Source organism: Peromyscus eremicus, chromosome 7, assembly GCF_949786415.1.
Source record: "Peromyscus eremicus chromosome 7, PerEre_H2_v1, whole genome shotgun sequence".
NCBI lineage: Eukaryota > Metazoa > Chordata > Mammalia > Rodentia > Cricetidae > Peromyscus > Peromyscus eremicus.
In genome coordinates this window covers 22,912,673-22,932,495 of record NC_081422.1, presented here as the reverse complement: position 1 = coordinate 22,932,495, position 19,823 = coordinate 22,912,673, and the positions used below count along the sequence as shown (strand labels likewise).

The following is a 19,823-nucleotide window of genomic DNA, read 5'->3' as shown; positions in this document are numbered from 1 at the left end:
CCCTACCTTGAACAAGCAGATGGGTTGTATGCACAGCCTCACCCTGGATGCTATATGCTCGGCAGGTATAGGCGCCTCTGTCTTCCCGAGTGACTGATGTCACTGTCAGGCTACCGTCACTCACCTAGAGGCCCAGAAAGAACTCAGCATCAACCTGTGGGCCGCACCAGCGTGTCTCTTAAGAAAAAGATGAGTTCTGAGAAGCCGTAAATGGCCTCAGAGACTCATATACAGGGGCAGAGAGAGGACAAGGGCCTCCTTCTTCACCTTCCTACAAAGGGCAGCAGAATGCTCGCCGTCAAGCCAGGCCATTGGTTTGTCTGCCGCCACCCTGGGCCCGTACACATAGCATCAGCAGCCAGCTGCCTTAGATGGGAGATGGGTAGGGAGAGAGGATGAGGAGGAGTGGTTGCGGTACCCAGATGAGAGCTGCACTCACCTGGTACTTTCCACTAGCACCGAGGAGGGTCCCTTCCTTGAGCCAGGTGACGATGGGCTTAGGGTTCCCAAACGCAGTGCAAGTCATGGTAATACTTCCACCTTCCTTGGCCTCAATGTACTGGGGGGGTGTTTCTGTAAAGGTGGGAGGGGCTGCAAAGAACACCAGGAAAGTGAGAGACGGACTCCATCATCTACCTGCGCAGAACTCTGTAGTATGCAAGGACAAAGGAACAAAAGCAGAGCGCAGAGACTTCTACCCTGTATAATATCATGTATCACGGAGGGTTGGCAGCGGGACACATGATGGACCTAGGACCTACTGATTATGTGAGGTTATCCTCTCCCATGCTCCGAAAGGATGATTAACACTCCATCCTGTTTGGATTACCGGCTTTTAAGAGACTCAGCACCCTTTGCCTGAGCTGCTTGCAGAGACAATCTGGTCAACTTTGACCTACTCTCAGCCTGGCTGTCTGCAAATTCTATACTCATGCAGCTGAACTTAGCTACTACTCAGGAAAGTATTTAAGAACACCTACAATTGGGAAGCTGCTGTGCTCAGTGCTAGGAACAGGACAAACAGAACTGAAGAATCTCCCACCTCCCTTCAGGATTATCACGCTGCACAGGGGCTCCTACTTCCCGTATCCCAAGCTCATTCATTTACAGGAGATTTCTTGACTGAGTCCCAGCAAGGCCTACTACAGGTCCTAGGCTAAGGATGCTCAATTGTACTTTTACCTCAGTCCACAGACAGGGAAAAATCTCCCACCTGCCTGCCTCCTCGTCTTTGGGTCCTGTGGATAAAGGTGAGCAGTGAGTTCCACAGTCTACTACCTTCTTAAGTCTCCCCTGATTGCATGAGGTTATCCTCTCCCGGGCACTGAAGGTGGGAGTAACACTCCATCCTGTTTGGATAATCGGCTTTTAAGAGACTCAGGATCCTTCGCCTGAGCTGCTTGCAGAGACAATCTGGTCAACTTTGACCTCTCAGACTACTGGCTTCCATGCTCTTCCAAAATGGCTGTTCTGAATCCTAGCACCAAAGCCAACAACACTAGGATAGGCCATCCTGGCTTCCTCTCAAGGGCCCAAGTTCAAGTACTAGCCTGCCATATCATTTCAGGCAGGTTCTTCAGGCTCTCTGGGCTTTCGCCTCTAGAAAATCCTCTCCCCTCTAGAATTGAGGTAGGTAATAAAAGGGACAAAAGTTTACAAAAGATCCTGTGTAAAATGCAGACAAATGCTTACAGCAAACTCTGATCGCTCTGCTATCATTACTGCCATTATCACCCCTGGGGGGCTTTGGTCTGAAGACAAAGGAAGAGCTTCAGAAAGGCTCTTTCCCCCTCCATAGAGCCATGCCCCAAGAGTCAGTCAGAGGGCACCAGAATTGGATCCGGCCTACACCAGCTGCACCTCCCGGTCACGTCCTCCTGCTGACTCTAACGACACTGGCTTCCTGTGTCTCCTCTGCAGCAAGGACTTCCAACCTCAAGACTGTCCATTTGCAGAAGCTCTCACTCGGCCTGGAACTCTATATCCAGATCCCATTTCGTTGATGCACGTGAGCAGGTGCCTTTCCCTAGTGCCACTGAATACTCAAATTTCCTGTCGCTCCTGGATGTAGAGTGCTCAACAGACATTTCTTGAATGGAAGAATGAATGAAATAAATGAATGAAGACCTACAATGTACACGTCTATAGCCCAATACAAATGCAAGTACATCAGTCCTCGAGGAAGCAAGACCAAGCAGGGCCACGTTGGCCTCAAATCTCCAATACGTATAGCTGGGTGGGTACACAGGACATTTGGAATTACAGGGTGAATAAAAAAGTACATTCCGTCACATGAAACGCACATCCTCAAAAAAAGCAGTGCTCAGCCCACGTTCAGAAAGACTAAAAGCAATGGTGACAAGCCTTCCTAAGTCCTTGTAAAGGTGTGCTGGGACTCCGGCCTCCAAGCACTGAGAATGTGTACTCATACCAGAGCCTACATTCACCCGCCCTGCCCCTGAAATTCAGTTAACTCAACTACAGCCTCTATTACCTCTGGTGTCAAGCTTAAAAGAAAAGATAATAAATTAAATTATGTCCTGAAGTGACAAATTAATTACTAATTACATAATTACTTTATTATTTAGGTGCTAATCAGGAAAGTACTTTGAACAATTTCAAGTTTTCAGGAAAATAATGGTTTGACTCTCAATTATTTACTGAATTAGGTGTTAGCTTGCCAGCTGCATTTCCAGGCTTAATTCCTCTTGCAAGTGCCCTATAATTAATAGTGCAGGTTGAAAATAAGCTGGCCTCTCCTCCAAGCCATACACCAGACCTAAAGCAAGACTCAGCTTGGGCTTCGGAGGTATTTTACGTGTGACAGAGGAATAATTGGGATTGTTTCCACCCCACCAGTCTTCAGAGAAAACACAGGAGGCTAATGAGACCACTTTTTGTAGCTTATTTTCGTCCTGGGCTTTCTAGCTCCGAAGGTATTCCTGTCACAAAATGCCTGACACTATACATTCTGCTCTGGGTGTGGCACAAGGCTGGCACCCGCTCCTTTCTGTCCAGAAATACATCTCGAATGGATAATTTTTGGTAGATTCACAAGGACCTCAGTGCCCTCTAGGCTGCTATTCCTGCCACCCACATTTTGCCCCTTCCCCACTGTGAATATGTGGTTGCCATCTTGCCCATAACTACCCTCGGATAATTAGTGCTCAAGACACAATCTCACAGAGCAGTCCCCTGAATCTTGCAACATCCTGCAAACAGGTTGTTTCCGAGAAAGCTGAAACTCAAAGAGGTGATTTAACTGGCCCCACTGACTTACTACGCAATGGGTTCAAAAAATAAGCCACATCTTTGACAGGTCTTGGTCCATGTCTATTCCACTCTGAGAAACTAGAAATGCCTGAGTAGTCAACTCATGCATATGAAGACAATATCCAGTAGAAAGTAAGTTCGCAACGACTCTACCTTCCTGAACATGAATCTTGGCTGCATAGCTGGTGTCTGGGTTCCCGGAATAGACACCATCAATCAGGATGATGGGAGAGCTAGGCCACACCTCGAGGCAGTTTCAGGCAGTAGGAAAAGGCACAGGAAAAGAAAAAAAAAGAAAATGATGATGATGATGATGATGATGATGATGATGATGGTGATGATGATGGTGATGATGATGATGATGGTAATGATGATGATACAGGATCTCCTCACTTGTTGCTCAATCACGGAAGCCCTGAGCAGCAAATCTACCTTCTGAGTTATGATCTGCTTGGGTTCCTAAAGAGAGGAGATTTCCCTGCACACACAACTGGCTCAAATGGTCATGGGAAAGCCAGCTGCTGCTGGAGAAAATCTACACAAGGTTTAGAAAAGCTGCCTTCAACAGCAGGAGCCGACAACAGCTAGTGACAAGCCTGCCTTTCACCTTGGGTTCACCGGCTTTAAAGTGTCCTGCACTATAGGCCAACACTCCTGCTAAAACAATCTCTTCCGGGGCTAAGAACATAACTTTGGCAAAGCATGCGCCTGGCCTGTACAAGGCCCTGGCTTTCATTTCCAACACTGAAAAATAAATATTTATCTCTTAAGAAAAAACTAAAATCCTCTGTTCTCCCAGAATCTGGACAGGCTCCCAAATACAGGGAGAGCATAAGTCGACCCAACCCCACTAGAAAGGGGAGAGAGAACCATTCTTCAAGGCAGAATCATCTCGAGAGAAATTTCTAATTTAGGAGCATCAATTCTCAGGGCCACAGAATCTATATAATCCCAGATTTATCCCAGATACAGCACATCTCAGCATGGATGCTATTAAAACCTCATCCTATATGGAGACCTTAAGACTCAGCCCCTAAGACCATCGCCACTGTGGACCCAGGACACTCCAGCGTAAATCAACCCTGGAGCTCAGCAAGCTCACCCAGGCCTCCTTGCCCCAGTCTGACACTTGAAAAGCGTCTGTGCATAGCACAATCCATTTAACATGCGCTATAAATAACTGACAGCCATTAAAACAGTTCTTCTTCCCAGGATTCTCACATTTTATTAGCTGGTAAACCCTGTTCAAGCAGGAAATGGGTCTGGATTTACTCAACGTTATTTACCCATCACCTGGTGCAGGGCTAGGAACATAATAGACCCTTGGTACTTATTATCCAAATAAATGCACTTAACAAGGACTAAGTGAGCAACCTGGAAGAGTCGTGCTGAGACTCAAGGAACTCCACCTGAGAAAAGACATTCCCTGGGCTAGCAGAGTCATCCCAGGCCGAGAAATGATACAACACTGGCCAATTCAAACCCCCTGGTGCCCAGAAGCAGATTCAAGCCTTCCTGAGAGGAACTCTGATGTCACCCCACACACAGGGTATCTGCTGCTTGCATGCGTGCTTCTGACCCATGAATTCCAGGAACCCATCTGAGAGGTGTAAAGAAGACTGGAACCAAGATCGTATGGGGCCAGAGCTTACTGGGGCTCCTCTTAGTAGAGGCACTTCCTCCAGAGTAGGTCCCAGAGGCCATCTTCCTTGGTCACTCCCAAGAAACATTTACGCACCGTTAATGGTGAGATGGACCCAGCTGCCGTTGTGGAATGTGTCATACTGCTGGTCCAGCATGAGGACTTTGCATTCGTACCAGCCCTGGTCCTCCGAGCGCACCTGCTCCAGACGCAGAGATGCTTTATCATGAAGACTGGCCCGGCCTGGGGGGGACATAGCGAACAAAGCCCAGTGAGCCATCAGGCCAAACCATCGGCTCTCCCTCTCCCCCAGCAAAAGACAAAGGGACCCTTCATAACTTTTAGACCACTTCCCACGGCAGTGTCCCCAAATGGCAGTCGGCACCCACCATGGGCCACAGGGACGAAAGCCAGGGCAAACTGCCTTGACCATGGGCCACTGCCCCTCCCCAGATGGCCCTGCACCAGCCTACAAGGGCAACTTGCTGTGTGTGGCACAGACAACAGCCTCTGCTCCTTAAAAAGTGTACCCATTCTTTTGGAGATCTGGGCAAAAGAAAGGCATGATGGATGCAGACATGAGAAGATACAGAAAAGGATAGACTAGGGTTGCCCCCATCAGGACCCACAATATCTTGGTCCCATCAGGACTTTTCTGAATCAGCTTCCTTCTGTCTGCCTTCCCTCACCAGGCAGAGGGAAGGCAAGCCAGGGCAAGATGCTTGGGTCCCTCCCACTCCTGCTACCAGTACCAAGATGACATATGCCCCCAAAGACCACCCTACAAGGGCCAGGTAAGGCAAGGGTTGGCAGTTCTTCTTTAGCCCTCTCTGTGACACGTAGGGCAGAGCAGAGTCCCTGCCCACACTCCAACAGACAAAGCAGCCCTCTTGCCCCACCTTCCACCCCAGCCCACATTCACCCAAACCAAAACCACTGTTTCCTGTGCTTGTCTCCCCGCCTTAGAGTCAAGCCTTCCTTGCAGGAACTCTGATGCCACCACCCTGCCTAAAAAGTCTATCAAAGTTAATCCTGGCCAAATGGAGGGTAGGGGACATAGGCTCAACAGAAAGCCAATCAGCAAAGGGCCTGGCGCCGTGGTACAGGCCTGTCATCCCTGATATTCAAGAGGATAAGATGGGAAGACTTCTGCGAGGTAGAAGCTGGGACGGCAACTTAGTGAGAAGCTGACTCACAGAGACTCGGGTGGGGTTCAAAGGAAAGTGTAATGCTTTGAGTTCCACAGCCAGCACCAAAGGAAGACATGAAGGCGGCAGAGGAGGGAGGGAAAAGAAAAAGAATGGATGCATCCTCAGAGAAAGTAATTCAGAGCTCAGAAGCCATAGGAAAAAGAAAGGCAAAGGCAGGACCCTGCCTGTCTCCTCGCTTTCTCTCAGCTCCAGCACATGTTCACACTCACAGACATACACATGCACACACCCTGCACCCTCCTCACCGGCAGGCTGGCGGGGTGGCAGCAGTGAGTCACAGGGAGACCACACTGGCACAATAATTACAGAGTAGCACACAAATGGGGCCAGGGAAAGCGGGGTGGGGGGGTGGGTGTTAGTGGCAGAGGAGGTGAGATCGGGTATCTGCCAGGGCCACAGACAGCAAACAGTGGAGATGCACTCCAGGCTCGGCATAGAACACCCAGCTTCAGAGCCAGGACAGTGGGGGGCACACAGACAGCTGATCCTGCAGCCTTGTACCATAGCTGGGGAGGGGTGGAACTATCTCCCTTCCTCCCTCTACTCCTTGCTTCCTCCCACCCGGCCCTCTTTCTAGCTTGCCCTGGACTTCTCCTGGCCTCTCATCACATCCCCAGACTGAACAGACAGGCCTGCCTCACCTCCCACTTCCTCTCCTACCTATGATGAAAACCCACTAGAGGGCAGAGAGAGAAGGCAAAGGGCAAAGACCATAAGAAACCGAGATTAATAGGACCAGTCAGGAAAAGGGCCAGAAGTGACAGAGATAAAAATGAAGAGTACCTGGGACTTTGTGGATACCACTGAGTCCTGGCAGGAAGGTGCCACACAGCCACAACCTACAGGGGGGTGGAGAGAAAGCGGGGGACAGCCCTCATCACTCATACCTTACCTGCATACTCAGGGTCCACATGTGGGGGATAGTAGCCAAACTTGATGAAGATAGGGATGGGGACCCCAAACTTGAACCACTCTACAACATAGGGCGGGGGCTGTCCCGTCACTGGATGGATTACGTCGCATCTCAGGACAACACCCTCACCGGCTCGAGCAGTCACAAACTCGGGTTCCTCTCGCAGGCCGTGGGCACCTAACAAGGACAGCCAAGGTGACACATGAAGAATTGGCAAAAAAGATCCCGCTCCTACAGTTTATACTGATGTCCAAACCTCCCTCCCCACTTCTGGACCTGCCCCTTGCCCGGCCAAGTGTCTGTGGACACCCATCTCTTATGCATACCTCCCTGTGCCCTGAGGACCTTCAAGATTTTCCTGTATAGCTTTGGAAGAGGAGAAGAAAGGAGGGGGACATCCCAATGTCTCTAGTCTTGCAAGCAAGACTTCCCATCCCAGACCCCAAAAGCAGCAGGCATAATCATGCCTGGCCTGCCTTCCTCAGGTATTCCCTGCCCTTCGAAGAAGCATCAGGAGCTATAGACACAGGGGATGCAGAGCCACGTCCCCTTCAGCCCTGGGGGCCCTGCCCAGCTGTAGCCCTTACATTCAGCGTTTCTTTCTAAAGCAAGGCAGTCCCCAGTGAAGTTGGGTGGGCGAAGGCAGAGCCAGCCTCCTCCTCTGCCCCACCCCCAGCTCAGCCTGGTGTTACTGCACTGAACAAGAGGGCTCCTACAGGAGCGAGCGGGGGAATCCCTAACAAGCTAAGGAGGCTGCTTGGCAACACCAGAGGGAAAGCCCCACGGGCCTGAGCGGTCTCTCCAGCCCCTCCTCCAACCCACTGCGCCAGCTTTTGCTGCAGAGGGGAGCAGGAGGCACTGCAGCCCTCCAATTTCCAGACCTTGAATCCATTAGACTCCCACAGTAGCACCAGACATTAAGGGAGAGAGATGACGGTAACCAAGGAGGGGGCACTGGAGCAATCCTCTACCTTCCACAGACATCAAAATCAGGGAGCCAGAGAGGGCACACCCATATGGGGAAGAGCATAAGAGACGGAAGCAAGAGAGGCCTCCATCCTGCCCCAACTGCAAGCTTGAGGAGCCAGGAAAGAGGCTGACTCTGGGGACACTGTCCACACATGTCAGAGCAAACAAAACCTGAAGTCCACCTCCAGCCAGACACCCTTCTCACACCAGGAAGGGAGAGGGAGATGACAAGGTCACCTTGATCACTTCTTCCAATGAGAAGGACAGCCTCACCTCACCCCTGCCTGCCTTCAACAGCTCAGGACTCCCAAGCTAACTACATGTTTTCCCCTGTACCATCCTCCAAGCCCAGCTCTCCAGGGCAGTACCAAGGACAGCAGCCGCCAACAGGAGACTTGAAGCCTGATGCCTATTCGGCGCTCTCACCCAAAGATGCCTGCTGGAGAGCAAGGGAGCTTTGTGTGACCACTTCTGCTTTCCGCACCTCTGACCCCGTATGCTCATGCCTCTTTCTTCCCTTCACATCTCTAGGTCTAGCTGCGTTTTTCCTGACCACTGTCTACCGCTCTGTCCTCTGCACCAGCTTTCTCCTTTCCCTGGGTCTTGTTTTTCTCTTGCTGACTCCTCTGGGTATCTGTCTTTGTCTCTTTCTGGCATTCGTGCGTATGTGTGCTTGTGTGCTGTGTACCTGTGTCTGTCTGTCTGTCTGTCTCTCCTGCTTTTTCCTCGTGTCTCTCTGTCAATGCCTCCATCTCTGTTTCTTTCTTACTCCTACTCTGTCTGTGTGGGTGATTCTGTCTACCTGCCTCTCTCTCTCTCTCTCTCTCTCTCTCTCTCTCTCTCTCTCTCTCTCTCTCGTGTGTGTGTGTGTGTGTGTGTGTGTGTGTGTGTGTGTGTGTGTGCACGTGTCCTGTGGATTTCTGCTGGCCAATGACATAAGGGATTTTGCCTGCTTTTCAGAAATGTGGAGCTTGCTATATGCATGTGTGCTTCTTGTCTGTGCCTCTCCAAGGAGTCAGTGTGTGTCGCCTGTGTCTCCCTCTCCCCCCCCCTTCCTCCCTCTTCTCTGCAACTTGCGGAAGGAGGAGGCAGAGAGGGAGGCAAGCCCTTCCAGAAGCCTATTGGCTCCCGGTGACATCACTGTTTTCTAGAGAAAGAGCTAAGATCACTGAGTATTTTTGGAGCAAAGCGGAGTGCTGCACTCACCTGCCAGAGGCCCAGGCAGGTTTCCCAGCCTCCCCTCCTCCAATCTGGCTGCAGGCTGTTTGCAGCCCAGGCCCTCCAGTAAAGGAGAGGGCCCAGCTGCAGGGAGTGTCTCCCAGCATCCCCCACATCCCATAGGATACCTGGGCAAAAAAAGCCTACTGAATCCAGGCATACAAACACCAGCACTGGACCAAGAGGAATGAATGGCCAGCAGGACCCATGAGCCAGAATTGGGGTGAGGGGTGGGGGGCAGTAATGCATGTGCATGTGTGTGCACACATGCAAAAACTACCTGCAGCACAGCCTATGAGGAGATTAGGAGACAAATTACAGGAGAGGAGTGATTTTCCCCAGGTCCAGGTTACCTGGAGGTGGGCAAAGTGGCCCACTAAAGGTAGCTTGTTTCTCCCTAAATTCTAGGCAGAAAGAAGAGGGCTGGAGGACACCATGAAGCTCTAATAGTCAAATTCTGCTCTGGACAACAGACTGCCAAGTCCAGAGCTCTGGAGAGCAATACCCAGAGGTAGGTCAACTTTGGCATGGGTCCCCACAGGGCCAGCTGCTCATTTGCACCCAGCACTGCCTGGTTCTCACTGCATCTCAATCAGCCAGCTTCTTCACACCTTCCTTCCCAGCCCTGAAAGGAAGGCTTCAGACTCACACTCCTGGCTTCAGCCAGCCCCTGGGCTGAGCCTTGAGCCCCAAGCATGAACACCTCCCCCCAGGTAGCAGGGCAGGCACTCTCTCACCAGCATCTCCTCTCCAGAGCATCCCGACCACAGACAAGTGACTGCAAAGCGGATGCCTCCCCAAGCTGACAGACGAGACAAAATGAGACAAGTTTCTCCCCAAAGAAGGCGAGGGGGAAGCCATGTCTCAGCCTCCACACTCAGCCCAAGCTCTCCTGGGTTTCTGGATCTCAAAATAGTCGTCTTCTCTTCCTCTTCTCACACACTCACACACACACACACACACACACACACACACACACACACACACAGTGTGTTCCCTCACTCTATCACCCACAAATACCTCTCTCTAGGCCTGATTTTTCTCTGAGCCAAAATATGTCTAATAAACATCTCTCCAGAAAAACTCAGTGAGGGAAAAAAAAGAAGTCATCAGCCTGGCATACAGTGGGAAGAGGCCTTTACAAAAGGAGAAATTGAGAAATCAAACACAGGAGAAGCAAACCCCAGTCCAGGGGTGAAAAAGACTCGGGGCATGAACTTGGGGGGGGGGGCACAAATAGATCTCATGCAAGCTGGGTGCATGCCCAACCCAACTTGGGAGACACTCAGGTCAGTTACCAGAACAAAGAGACACTGGAATTTAAAGAACCCAAGAGTCAGAGCCGAGCCTAGGTAAGGCAGACATATTTGTCCCGAGCAGGGCCACAGGGAATAGCTGGAAGGCAGGAGATGAGGAAGAAGGAGGGCCAGAGAGACAATGCTCAGGAATAGTGACCACAGATCCCTCCCTTAGATTGGCTTTGGCAGCGGGTGGGCATGAAAAGGAGGCTAGCAAATGCCATTGGCCCCACACAGCACTTTTAAGAGGGCAGAATATGGTTCTGTATGCCTAGTAAATCCTAATCCTGAGTGTCTGCCCAGCCCACTTTAGGACTATGCCAGCCTAGCAGGAAAGAGGAAGCAAGAGGGCAGGTGGATGGAGTGGGTCCCTACAGGTTGGCTGACCTTTTGGGAAGCCCATAGGATATAAATCTCCCATTCTCTGGGCCAGGTGGTACCCAGTGGGTAGCTGAGTCCAGAGCTGTCAGCAGACACCCTGTGAGCACAGAACCACAAGGCAGCCAAGACTTGGCACAGCCCCACATCCAACAGTCACAACCTGGAGCCAGGAAAGGGCTGGCGAAGAAGGGTCCTGAGGATGGAAAACCACTTTTAAGTACCCAGAGAAGAGGCAAGAGGCGGGTGTCGAACCCCCAGCTGGAAGGCAAACAGAACACACTGCCCAGCTCCACCATATACAGGGTCTGTACCAGGAGTGTGATGCTATGTGCCTATAGTGTGACCCCTGATACGGTCCTGCTATCTTAATTTCACAAATGGGGGCAGTATGTGGCTCCCCCAAAGGTACATGAGTGACTCAGGATTCCTTCCAGAACCCAAGGTCCCCTGTACCCCTTTCTGTCCCTAAATAGCTTCCACCCACATTCTGCATAAGTTCTAAGAGTTCAGACCCTACATTCCAAGACCACAGAAGGCATACAGGACAGGCCTGCCTCCCAAAAGCAGTTGGATCAGATGGAGCATCGCTGGCTGACACTGGCTGACTCTGGTGAAGGCAGCTCTACCTGGACCTGGAAGCCCTGCTGGGTCTGATCATGGCTAAGAGGAGAGAAGTGGCTGAATACCAGCCTCCATGGCTCCTTGTTGCAGCCTCTTCTTCCTCCTCCTCTGGGCACCAGACTCTCAAACCACGGGCCTGTTGTCTAATAATACCAGCGACAGCCACCGCCACCTCCATCTGCCAGCCTAAAAATAATCCCTGCTGAGTCCAAAAAAGACACAGCCCCCAATAGTCCCCCAATCCCTCCTCCTCGACAGGCCAGGAGGCTCCAGGAGATTCCAGGAAGCCGGCAGACTTGGGCTCTCACCACGTGGGAGGCACATACCCAGAGGAGGGCCTGAGGACAGCAGAAAGTTGGCTCCTGTCACCCAGTACCAGGTGAGGAGTATACAGAGAGTTTGGCCTGGCGAGGATGCTGAACCCAGGACAAGAAGGTGTCCCATTCTCGGCACACACAGGGAGGATGGATTTGGGACATCCATGGCATCTATCCTCCCTCTGCCTAGAAAGGACCCTCACATGCTGGAGAAGCCCTACCTTGTTGAGGCTCCCATCAGTATCCTCAGAACCTTTCTGGACCCCTCCCCAAGAAGGCCAAGGGATAGTGGGCCACGCCAGGTAAGCCCCAACTTTAGGAACAGCAAGGTACTAGGTGGACTGGGGCTCCACCCTCTAACCCTTCTGGCTGGACTGCCCCCCAGCCACTGTGAGGTGGCAATGCTATTAGCGACCTTAATTTGCCGGGCTAGATTATATTTCCCAGAGCCCTTTCCCCAGGAGCCACAGACAGGAAGGAAGTCTGTAATTCAATCTCAGTTCAGAGCTCCTCTGCAGAAAAGCGAAGCCACACCCCCTACATCCACCACCTGAGTTCCACCACCTGGATGGAAGCCCGTCCTCACAGAGCCTGTGAACCCCACAGGGCAATCTGGTATGCACACAGCAAGGCTAGCCAGTGAGGGCACCACAGCCAGGCAGGCACAGTAGTAACTAGTGAGAGATTACTCCAGGTAGAGCAACAGCAGCATCCTTGCTCCAAACCAGGGAGAGGACGATGATTCCCGGGTAAAACCTGTGCCCACGTACAAGTTTTATGCCACAGCCCCCTATCTATGAGCACAGTTAACCAGGAAGAAGATGAAGGGAGAGCAGAGAGGGCAGAAGGCCAAGTTATCAGTCTCCTCTTTGTCAGAAGTTCAGGCAGGCCGGCCGAGACCTCTGTCACAGCCCTGACCCCCACTGAACCTACAAAACCCTCACAGAAGCCCCGTCTCTACTCACCACTCTCCTGCTTACTCATGCAAGAGCGAACAGGAAAGCAGGAAGATTTCTAAGAAAAATAGGTCAGTTGCCTCAGGCAGACCAGGCCACACCCATGGGCAGTGCCCCTGGGGCCGAGCCTGACTGCAAGCTGCTTCTCCAACCCCAACCCTCTCCCATCTCCCCAGGCACCCAGAGCTTTGTCTACGCTGGGCTGTACCAGGCTGATGGCAACTAATGCCTCTTAGCAAGAGAGGCAGTCAGCCTCCCCATGAGCCAAGCCTCTGCCCTGACACTGAGGCTTTCTCTGTTGGACCTCAGGCAGTCTTTGGTCCCTGCCTTGGGCTGGAGCCTTCAACTCTGAGAACATCTGGGCTGCCTGGATGCAGGTGCAGAGCAACGAACAGGGAAGCTAGCAGTTTGCTGAGCAGTCTCCCTGCATCCCATAGTACTCGAAAGAGGGGCTCCCACCTCAAACTTACACATAACTGCTCTTGTCCTGACGTAATCCATTGTATGTGCACATAAACACACAAGTGCTTGTAAGTGCATGTATACACATGTCTAAGTGTGAACACCATTACAGAAGGATGTATGCATACAGGAAAGTGTGTGTGTGTATGTGTGTGTGTGCATACATTTAAAATATGCACATTCACACATGCCTATAGGAATACACATAACACATACTGAGATGCATACATATATGCACACATGCACACGCACATACATGCACACTCTTCTAAAAAAGCTGAAAGTTCTTACCAACCATAGCTTATTCAGATCCACTCTTCACACAAACTGCTCAACCCATCCGTGGAAGCAGAGGGAAGGGGATCACTACCTGGGGGCCCCCAGCTGAGAAGCCCACAGAAGGGAGCAGCTCTCGTGGAGAAGAGAAACAGTTAAATCTCACTCACTGCTCATAGTGCTCTCCTGACTGGGCCTCACCTCCCACCCCCACATTTTCAGTGCAAACTGAGGGGCCACAGGGAGACCTAATGAGCACCCAGCAGAACTGAGAGAAAACCAAAGCAGAGGCATATATGTGAGCTACGGGCTGCCCTGCTGAGGAGAGGGCAGAGAGGGGACCTAGACACTGGAAAGGGCAAGGCATAGCAAAGAAGCCAGGGCTAGCAGCTTCCAGTATCTCCTAGCTCAGCAACCCTCGCTCCTTGAGAAACCAGATCCCAGCTTTCTGTTTCAGACATATAAACATGAAACCACCTGCACCTAGGACCTGACAACTCCACAGACTGACGTATGCCGGGCCACAGGCCCACAGCTACGAGCTAACTCCAGTACCCAGCATCATGCCTCCTCCCACTCTGGTTTCTTGCAGGGGGCCTCCTACCAGACACACCTCCGCCTCCGTGTAAATGTCCTGAGACACACTCATACCAGCACTCACTACCCACTTCCTGAGCCAAGTCCACAGCTTTAGGCTGTCCAGGGGTTTAAACACACTCCTTTCCATCTCTATCAACAAAGGGAAGCGGGGTGGGTCAAAGCCAGTTAGAGGGCACTGCTCCAACCACAAGCAGAGTCTGAGTCAGACCCTAATTTACCTGGGCACTCAGGAGCCAGGGCATCCACCAACAGACTGTGGCAGACAGGGGAGGTAGCACTGGGAATACGGAACAGACTTCTCTTCCTTACAGGAAGTTGAAAGTCAATTATACCCAGCTCATGACTTCCGCATACTGTGGAAACTCCCCCAGATTGAAGGGCCGATGTCTGGGGTGCAGAGACCACATCAATAGCCTTCCTCTTTTCTTTACCTTCCTAACCTGAACATCGATCTTGGTTTCTTCCAAAATGCCTGACCAGAGTCAAAAGAAAGAGTCCATACCCACCTCTGTCCCAGACTTGAAAGTTGACAGTCCCAACCTGGCAGTCTGATGGACCTGGCCCTTTCACCTAGAGTGGCCCCTGCTTTAGACAGTTCTAGAAGAAGCATCCTACAGTCCCTGGGATTGGAGGATTTCTCCAGAAGTCACCTCTGCCACTCACAGAACAACCGGACCCCCTAAGTCCTCTCACCAGCATTCCAAACCTGGCCTCTCAGGCAAGCAGGTGCCCTTCCCCCTCTGTAGGCTGGACTCTGCATCCTTCCTGTAGCATCTGGCAGCCAGCAATACTTCAGCTTTGCAGACCTTGTAAAGGACTCCCAAGCAATTGTACATGCCCCACCCACACTTCACTAGGATGCAGGGAACAAGAGGTTCTACCAGACAAGGTCAGCCCATGAAGGGGTCTAGCCTCCTCACAGGCAGACCTTTGAATGTCCCCCAACACACGCCTAACTCCCAGCTCCCTGAATAGCCCAAAGGAAAGAAGCTGGTTAGGAGGCAGGAATCCTACAGATACTAAAATACTAATAATGACGTTTGGTGAGCACACACTTCACAACAGGCAGTCAGTCACTTCTCCGTCACAGTACTGTTCACACACAACCCAAGTCTCGACAAGTTCATACAGCTAACCCATTTTCCCATTGAGGTTTAAGTGACATTTAGAAAAGCTGAGAGATTTGTCCAAGGTCACAGGGTCAGCAAATGGAATAGCCAGGCTTTGAATCCTGTCAACTTATTGGTAAATCTATGTCTGTGATGGCCTCGTAGAACCATTTTAGACTAAAAAAGACCCCAAGACCAATTGGGTCACACTTGCTCCTAGATAGAAGCAGGGGTTCCAGAGAGAAGGGCTAATAACCTTCATGCCCAGCAACCTTCAACACTGGAAAGTTCCTCCTTCTGTCTAGCCACTCGGCGAATCGCTGCAATATGAAACCAATTTCCTTTTTCTGTGTTTAATTTTACCATGCCTATACCCTCGCTGAGGCTGGGAGTCTAGTTCAGAGCCTTCCTTCAGTGTCTCTTCGATTCTGATCCCAGCACAGCCTTTTGTGCTTGCAGAGACAGTCCCACAGCAGAACATACCAAAACCTGGACGGGAGGAGGAGGAGGTCACTGAAAGACTGCATGGGAGCGGGGGAGGGGAGAGGCACAGCAAGATCCACCCTTTTTCCATAGGCTTCTGAGGTCACCCTGTCTCAGTTTTCCCACCTGACAAACGGAAAGCTTTAGGACCATCCCGACCATTACGGTTTTTGATGGTCTCTTGTTCAGAGTCTCCTCTCAAGTAGCAGAGGAGACACATTCCAATCCGGAAACTTTCTCAAACCACTCCCCCCCACACGCCCCCAGGCAAGGTGCAAAGAAGCCGCCTGGAGCCCGCACCTCCAGCAGAGCCCTTCCAAGAGGCTCCCTGGTCCGCAGGTCCTTGCCACCCTGCCGGCCACCCTGCCACCTTCCACTCACAGACCGTTCCTCTCCCGCCGCCATCTCCTCCCTGCTCTGCGAACTTGCTCGCAGCCGGGTCCGTTCCGCGCGCAGGAGAAATCTTGGAGCTCAGAGTCCTGGCAGTTCAGGCTCGGTTCTGACTTCCATACAAGGGACGAGAGCCGGGTGCCACCCAGAGCTCTGCCATCTCCAAAGCCCTCGCGCTCAAGTATGCACCCCGCGCCCTGGCTTCTCCCTAGCTTCTTCTTGGCCTCAGATTCGAGAAGGCAGGAAGAAAAATCCCGCTCGACTCTGAGAGGCAGGGGAGCAGACCCCTCCCTCGCGGCCCTCGCCCCCAGGCCGCTGGGCCTGGCAGCCCCGAGCGTGGCGCGGTGATGGCGCCTCCCCGGGAACTTTTGCCTGGCCGGGGCCCAGGTGCGGCTAGGGTGGGCGCCGGCGGCCGCCAGGGCCAGGAAGAGCAGATGCTGCTCGGAGTCGCTAGGTCAATTCTGCTTGTCACCTGCCAACGGGATCTGACCTCCGCTGCCAAGATATACGGAAAGGAAGGGCGCAGGGCGGAGAACCGGGTCCCTTAGAGAGCCGGTCCCAAGCTCTTGGTCGCGCCTCCCTGCAAGGGCTCCTCCATCCAGCGGTGCTGTGCAAGGAGGGCTGGAACGCGCGGAATCCTGCCGGAAGACTGGCAAAGTCTCCGGCAGCCAGAGTTAGAGCACCAGGGGTTCCCCAAAGCTCGGGTTCGACGTGCGGTTGTGGACCATGGGGCCCAAGGTGGGCCAAGTCCACCTCGATTCCAAGACGCTCGTCCCCGCAGCCTAAGGGCTCCCGCACCTTCTCGCCTAGTTCCTCCCGCCCGCAACTCCCTGGCCCTCGAGCCAGTGCCCCCAGGTGCGCCTGGACGGAGCCAGAGGCTCGCCCCCTGGGTTCGAGAGGCAGATCCCGGAGCGAAGGTCTGAGAAAGCCAGGAGACTTGGAGAAGGGACGCTGCACTTCAACTCACCTTGAGCCGCAAGACCTCGGGTGCTGATCACACTTGCTATCAAAGTGGCCACATACCAAATCATAGTACTACCGCGCGCCAGCCAAGAGCCTCATCCTATCGCAAAGTGCTCCTGCGTCTGCACTCTTATCGTGCCCCAGCGCCCGCTTCTCGCCCGCCTACACCCCTTGCCGGTGCTCCTGCAGCCCGGGCGGCCCGCTCTCCATCCCTCCCTGGCTCCGCTCGGCTCGGCGCGCAGCCTCCCGGGCCCCGGCGCAGCGGCACCTGCACTGCCAGCGGAGGCAGAGCGCAGCCAGGTCCACGGTGAAGCCTAGCCGGGCCTGGCCTGGTGGCCCGCCTCTGCCGCCTATCTATTGGACGTTGCCCACGAATCTAGGAGCTGATTGGTTTAACTCTCTGTCCGTCGCTGCGCGAAGGAGGCGAGCCCATTTCAAGGTGCGTTGAAGTGTAGCGAGCAAAGAGCCGCAGAATCATGCGCATTGCCTGGGAAAAAGGCGTTGTAGCGTCTTTGCTCTATTCTGTTCTCAGCTCAGATTGCATGGCAAGTTTCTGATGAAATAAATGGTAGATTCTCGTACTGGCTAATGGGACCCTAGGAGTCTCAATAACCCTTGACAGGTCCGAGGGGGATGGAGCCCCCGCCCACCTTGAGAATCCAACATCCGGTTTCTATCAAGAAAAAAAAAAAAAAAGGCAGTTCCCGGGAGGATCATGCTGATACAAGGATGGGGAAACCCAAGCATCCTGGGGAAGCTAGGGAACGTCCTTTGCTGGAGATCGGTTCAAAGGGGTCACGTGATGCCTCCCCACCCCCACTCCCTTGCACTCTCTTCTCTCAGAGCACACTATCTCCATCAAACGCGATATTAAGTTAGGCTCCATCCAGCCCAAAGGCAGGAGGATGACTAAAATGACCTCTAAAAGTCGCTAAATTTGGAATGAGTCATTGGCTCAGCTGCGGCGAATCACAGACCCCTCTGGAACACATGTGCACACGTACTGCCACCCCCACTGCTGGTCATCCTTGCTCATGATTACTAAATCCCAACTCTGAGCAATTAAACTTTTTCCTCCTCCTTCTAAATAAATGCTGCTTCTCCTGCACACGAATGCTGCTTCCCTCCTACCTTCCTCAGAGCCCAGCCCCATTTTGGCAGCATAAAGCCAAAGTGGAGTTGGTGAGCGATCAGGGGGTGGGGCAGAGACCCAAGGGAAAGGGAAAGGTCCTTCTCATTCCTGTAGAAGATAGATAAGAAAGCTGAAAGAGCTGCCTGTATCCCAGGCTCCCTACTCCAGCGTCTCTTCATCTCCTCCCTCAATACAGTTGTATCTACACCAGGAATAAGTGAGTGTCATGGAGACGTCTACAATCATCTCACGCCAGCATTCTGAGGCTGTGGTGAAGATGTTTATTCTTTCAAGGACTGTAAGCAGTGGTGAGAGCCACAGCTCCCTAGGAGGGGCTGTTGGCCAGGGAAGGAAATGGAGGAGCAATGAAGGAGAGCTCTCAAAAAGCACAGAGCCCTGCTCTAGGACATGAAGCACCACACGAAACAACACATGGACTTGTTGCTGCTGGAAAAGCCCACCTGTGCACATAGACTCGTGCATCTCACATCAAAAGTGGCCTTGGATGGTGGAGGGCCAGCCTTTTCAGAGAAGTCCACTCTCATTGCCATGCAGAAGATGAAAAGCTGGTGACCCTAAGCAGAGAAGCAAGCACGTTGATAAGCTTCTACTATCTGAATATAATCTGGAGAACCGGACTTCTGAACACCTCCAGCTTGCCCACTCACTCTGTTCTTGCAACACACACTCATGATGTATCACTCTGACCTCCAGCTTGCCCACTCACTCTGTTCCTGCAAACACACTTACGATGTATCACTCTGAGGATGCAGACCTCAGCTTTATGGTCTCTTTCTGGGCCAAGATGCCTTTCCTGGGGCTTTGATGAAAGCTGCAAGCTCTAGACCTCATTGATGCACTAATTCTCGGGCAACATGCCACAGAATAGCAATTCTACCTCCAACACATACATATACATGTGTACCCACAAACATGTTTGCACGCATTCACATACACCTATACATACTTTCTCTGGGTCTTAGATCTATCAAGACTTTCTGGGATCCATTTGCAGAACAGGTGATATGGTTTAATTGTGACCTCACAAAGGTTCATGTTGGAAACCTGATCCCCAAGGTGGTAGTACCAAGAGAATGGAACCTTTAAGAGGTGAGTCCTAGGGGCTGCAGAAACGGCTCAGCAGTTAAGAACATCAACTACTCTTGCAGAGGGCTCGAGTTTGGTTCACAGCATCCTTACCAGGTTTCTCACCACTACCTGCAACTCCTGCTCCAGAGGATCTAACACCCTTTCACAGGCAGTGCACTCCTGTGCACAAACACACACAAAGACACACATATGCATATAATTTAAAATACATAAAGAGGTGAGGTCTACTGAGAAGTTTGCAAGTCGCTGGGAGGCAAGCTATTGCAAGGTAATTCTCCTGGGATCCCCTTGGTATTCTCATAAGAAGATTATCATGAACAGAGATGGATATGGTGGCTCACATGAATCATCCTAGCCTTTGGAAGATCAGGAGTACAAGATCCGTCCTCAGCTACACAAGAAATTTAAGGTCACCCTGAGCTACTAGAGACCCTATCTCAAAAAAAGAAAAAGAAAACCAAAGGAAGAGCTGTTATAAAGGGGGAAAGACTGGTCCCTC

General features: G+C 52.1%; 1 protein-coding gene across 3 annotated transcripts in view; it reads right to left on the bottom strand.

Annotated features, from left to right (window-relative positions):
* Nucleotides 1-17,290, bottom strand: part of Igsf9b (immunoglobulin superfamily member 9B) — a 46,213-nt gene extending 28,923 nt beyond the window's left edge. For all 3 annotated transcript variants that reach the window (XM_059267546.1, XM_059267547.1, XM_059267548.1), the window contains exons 1-5: nucleotides 17,087-17,290; nucleotides 7,019-7,216; nucleotides 5,012-5,158; nucleotides 440-591; nucleotides 7-124 (exon numbers count right to left, since the gene is read on the bottom strand). In XM_059267546.1, coding sequence (XP_059123529.1) covers nucleotides 7-124; nucleotides 440-591; nucleotides 5,012-5,158; nucleotides 7,019-7,216; nucleotides 17,087-17,150 — 679 coding nt within the window. In that variant the 5' untranslated portion in view covers nucleotides 17,151-17,290. The remainder of the gene's footprint in view (nucleotides 1-6; nucleotides 125-439; nucleotides 592-5,011; nucleotides 5,159-7,018; nucleotides 7,217-17,086) is intronic.
* Nucleotides 17,291-19,823: the final 2,533 nt, after the last annotated feature.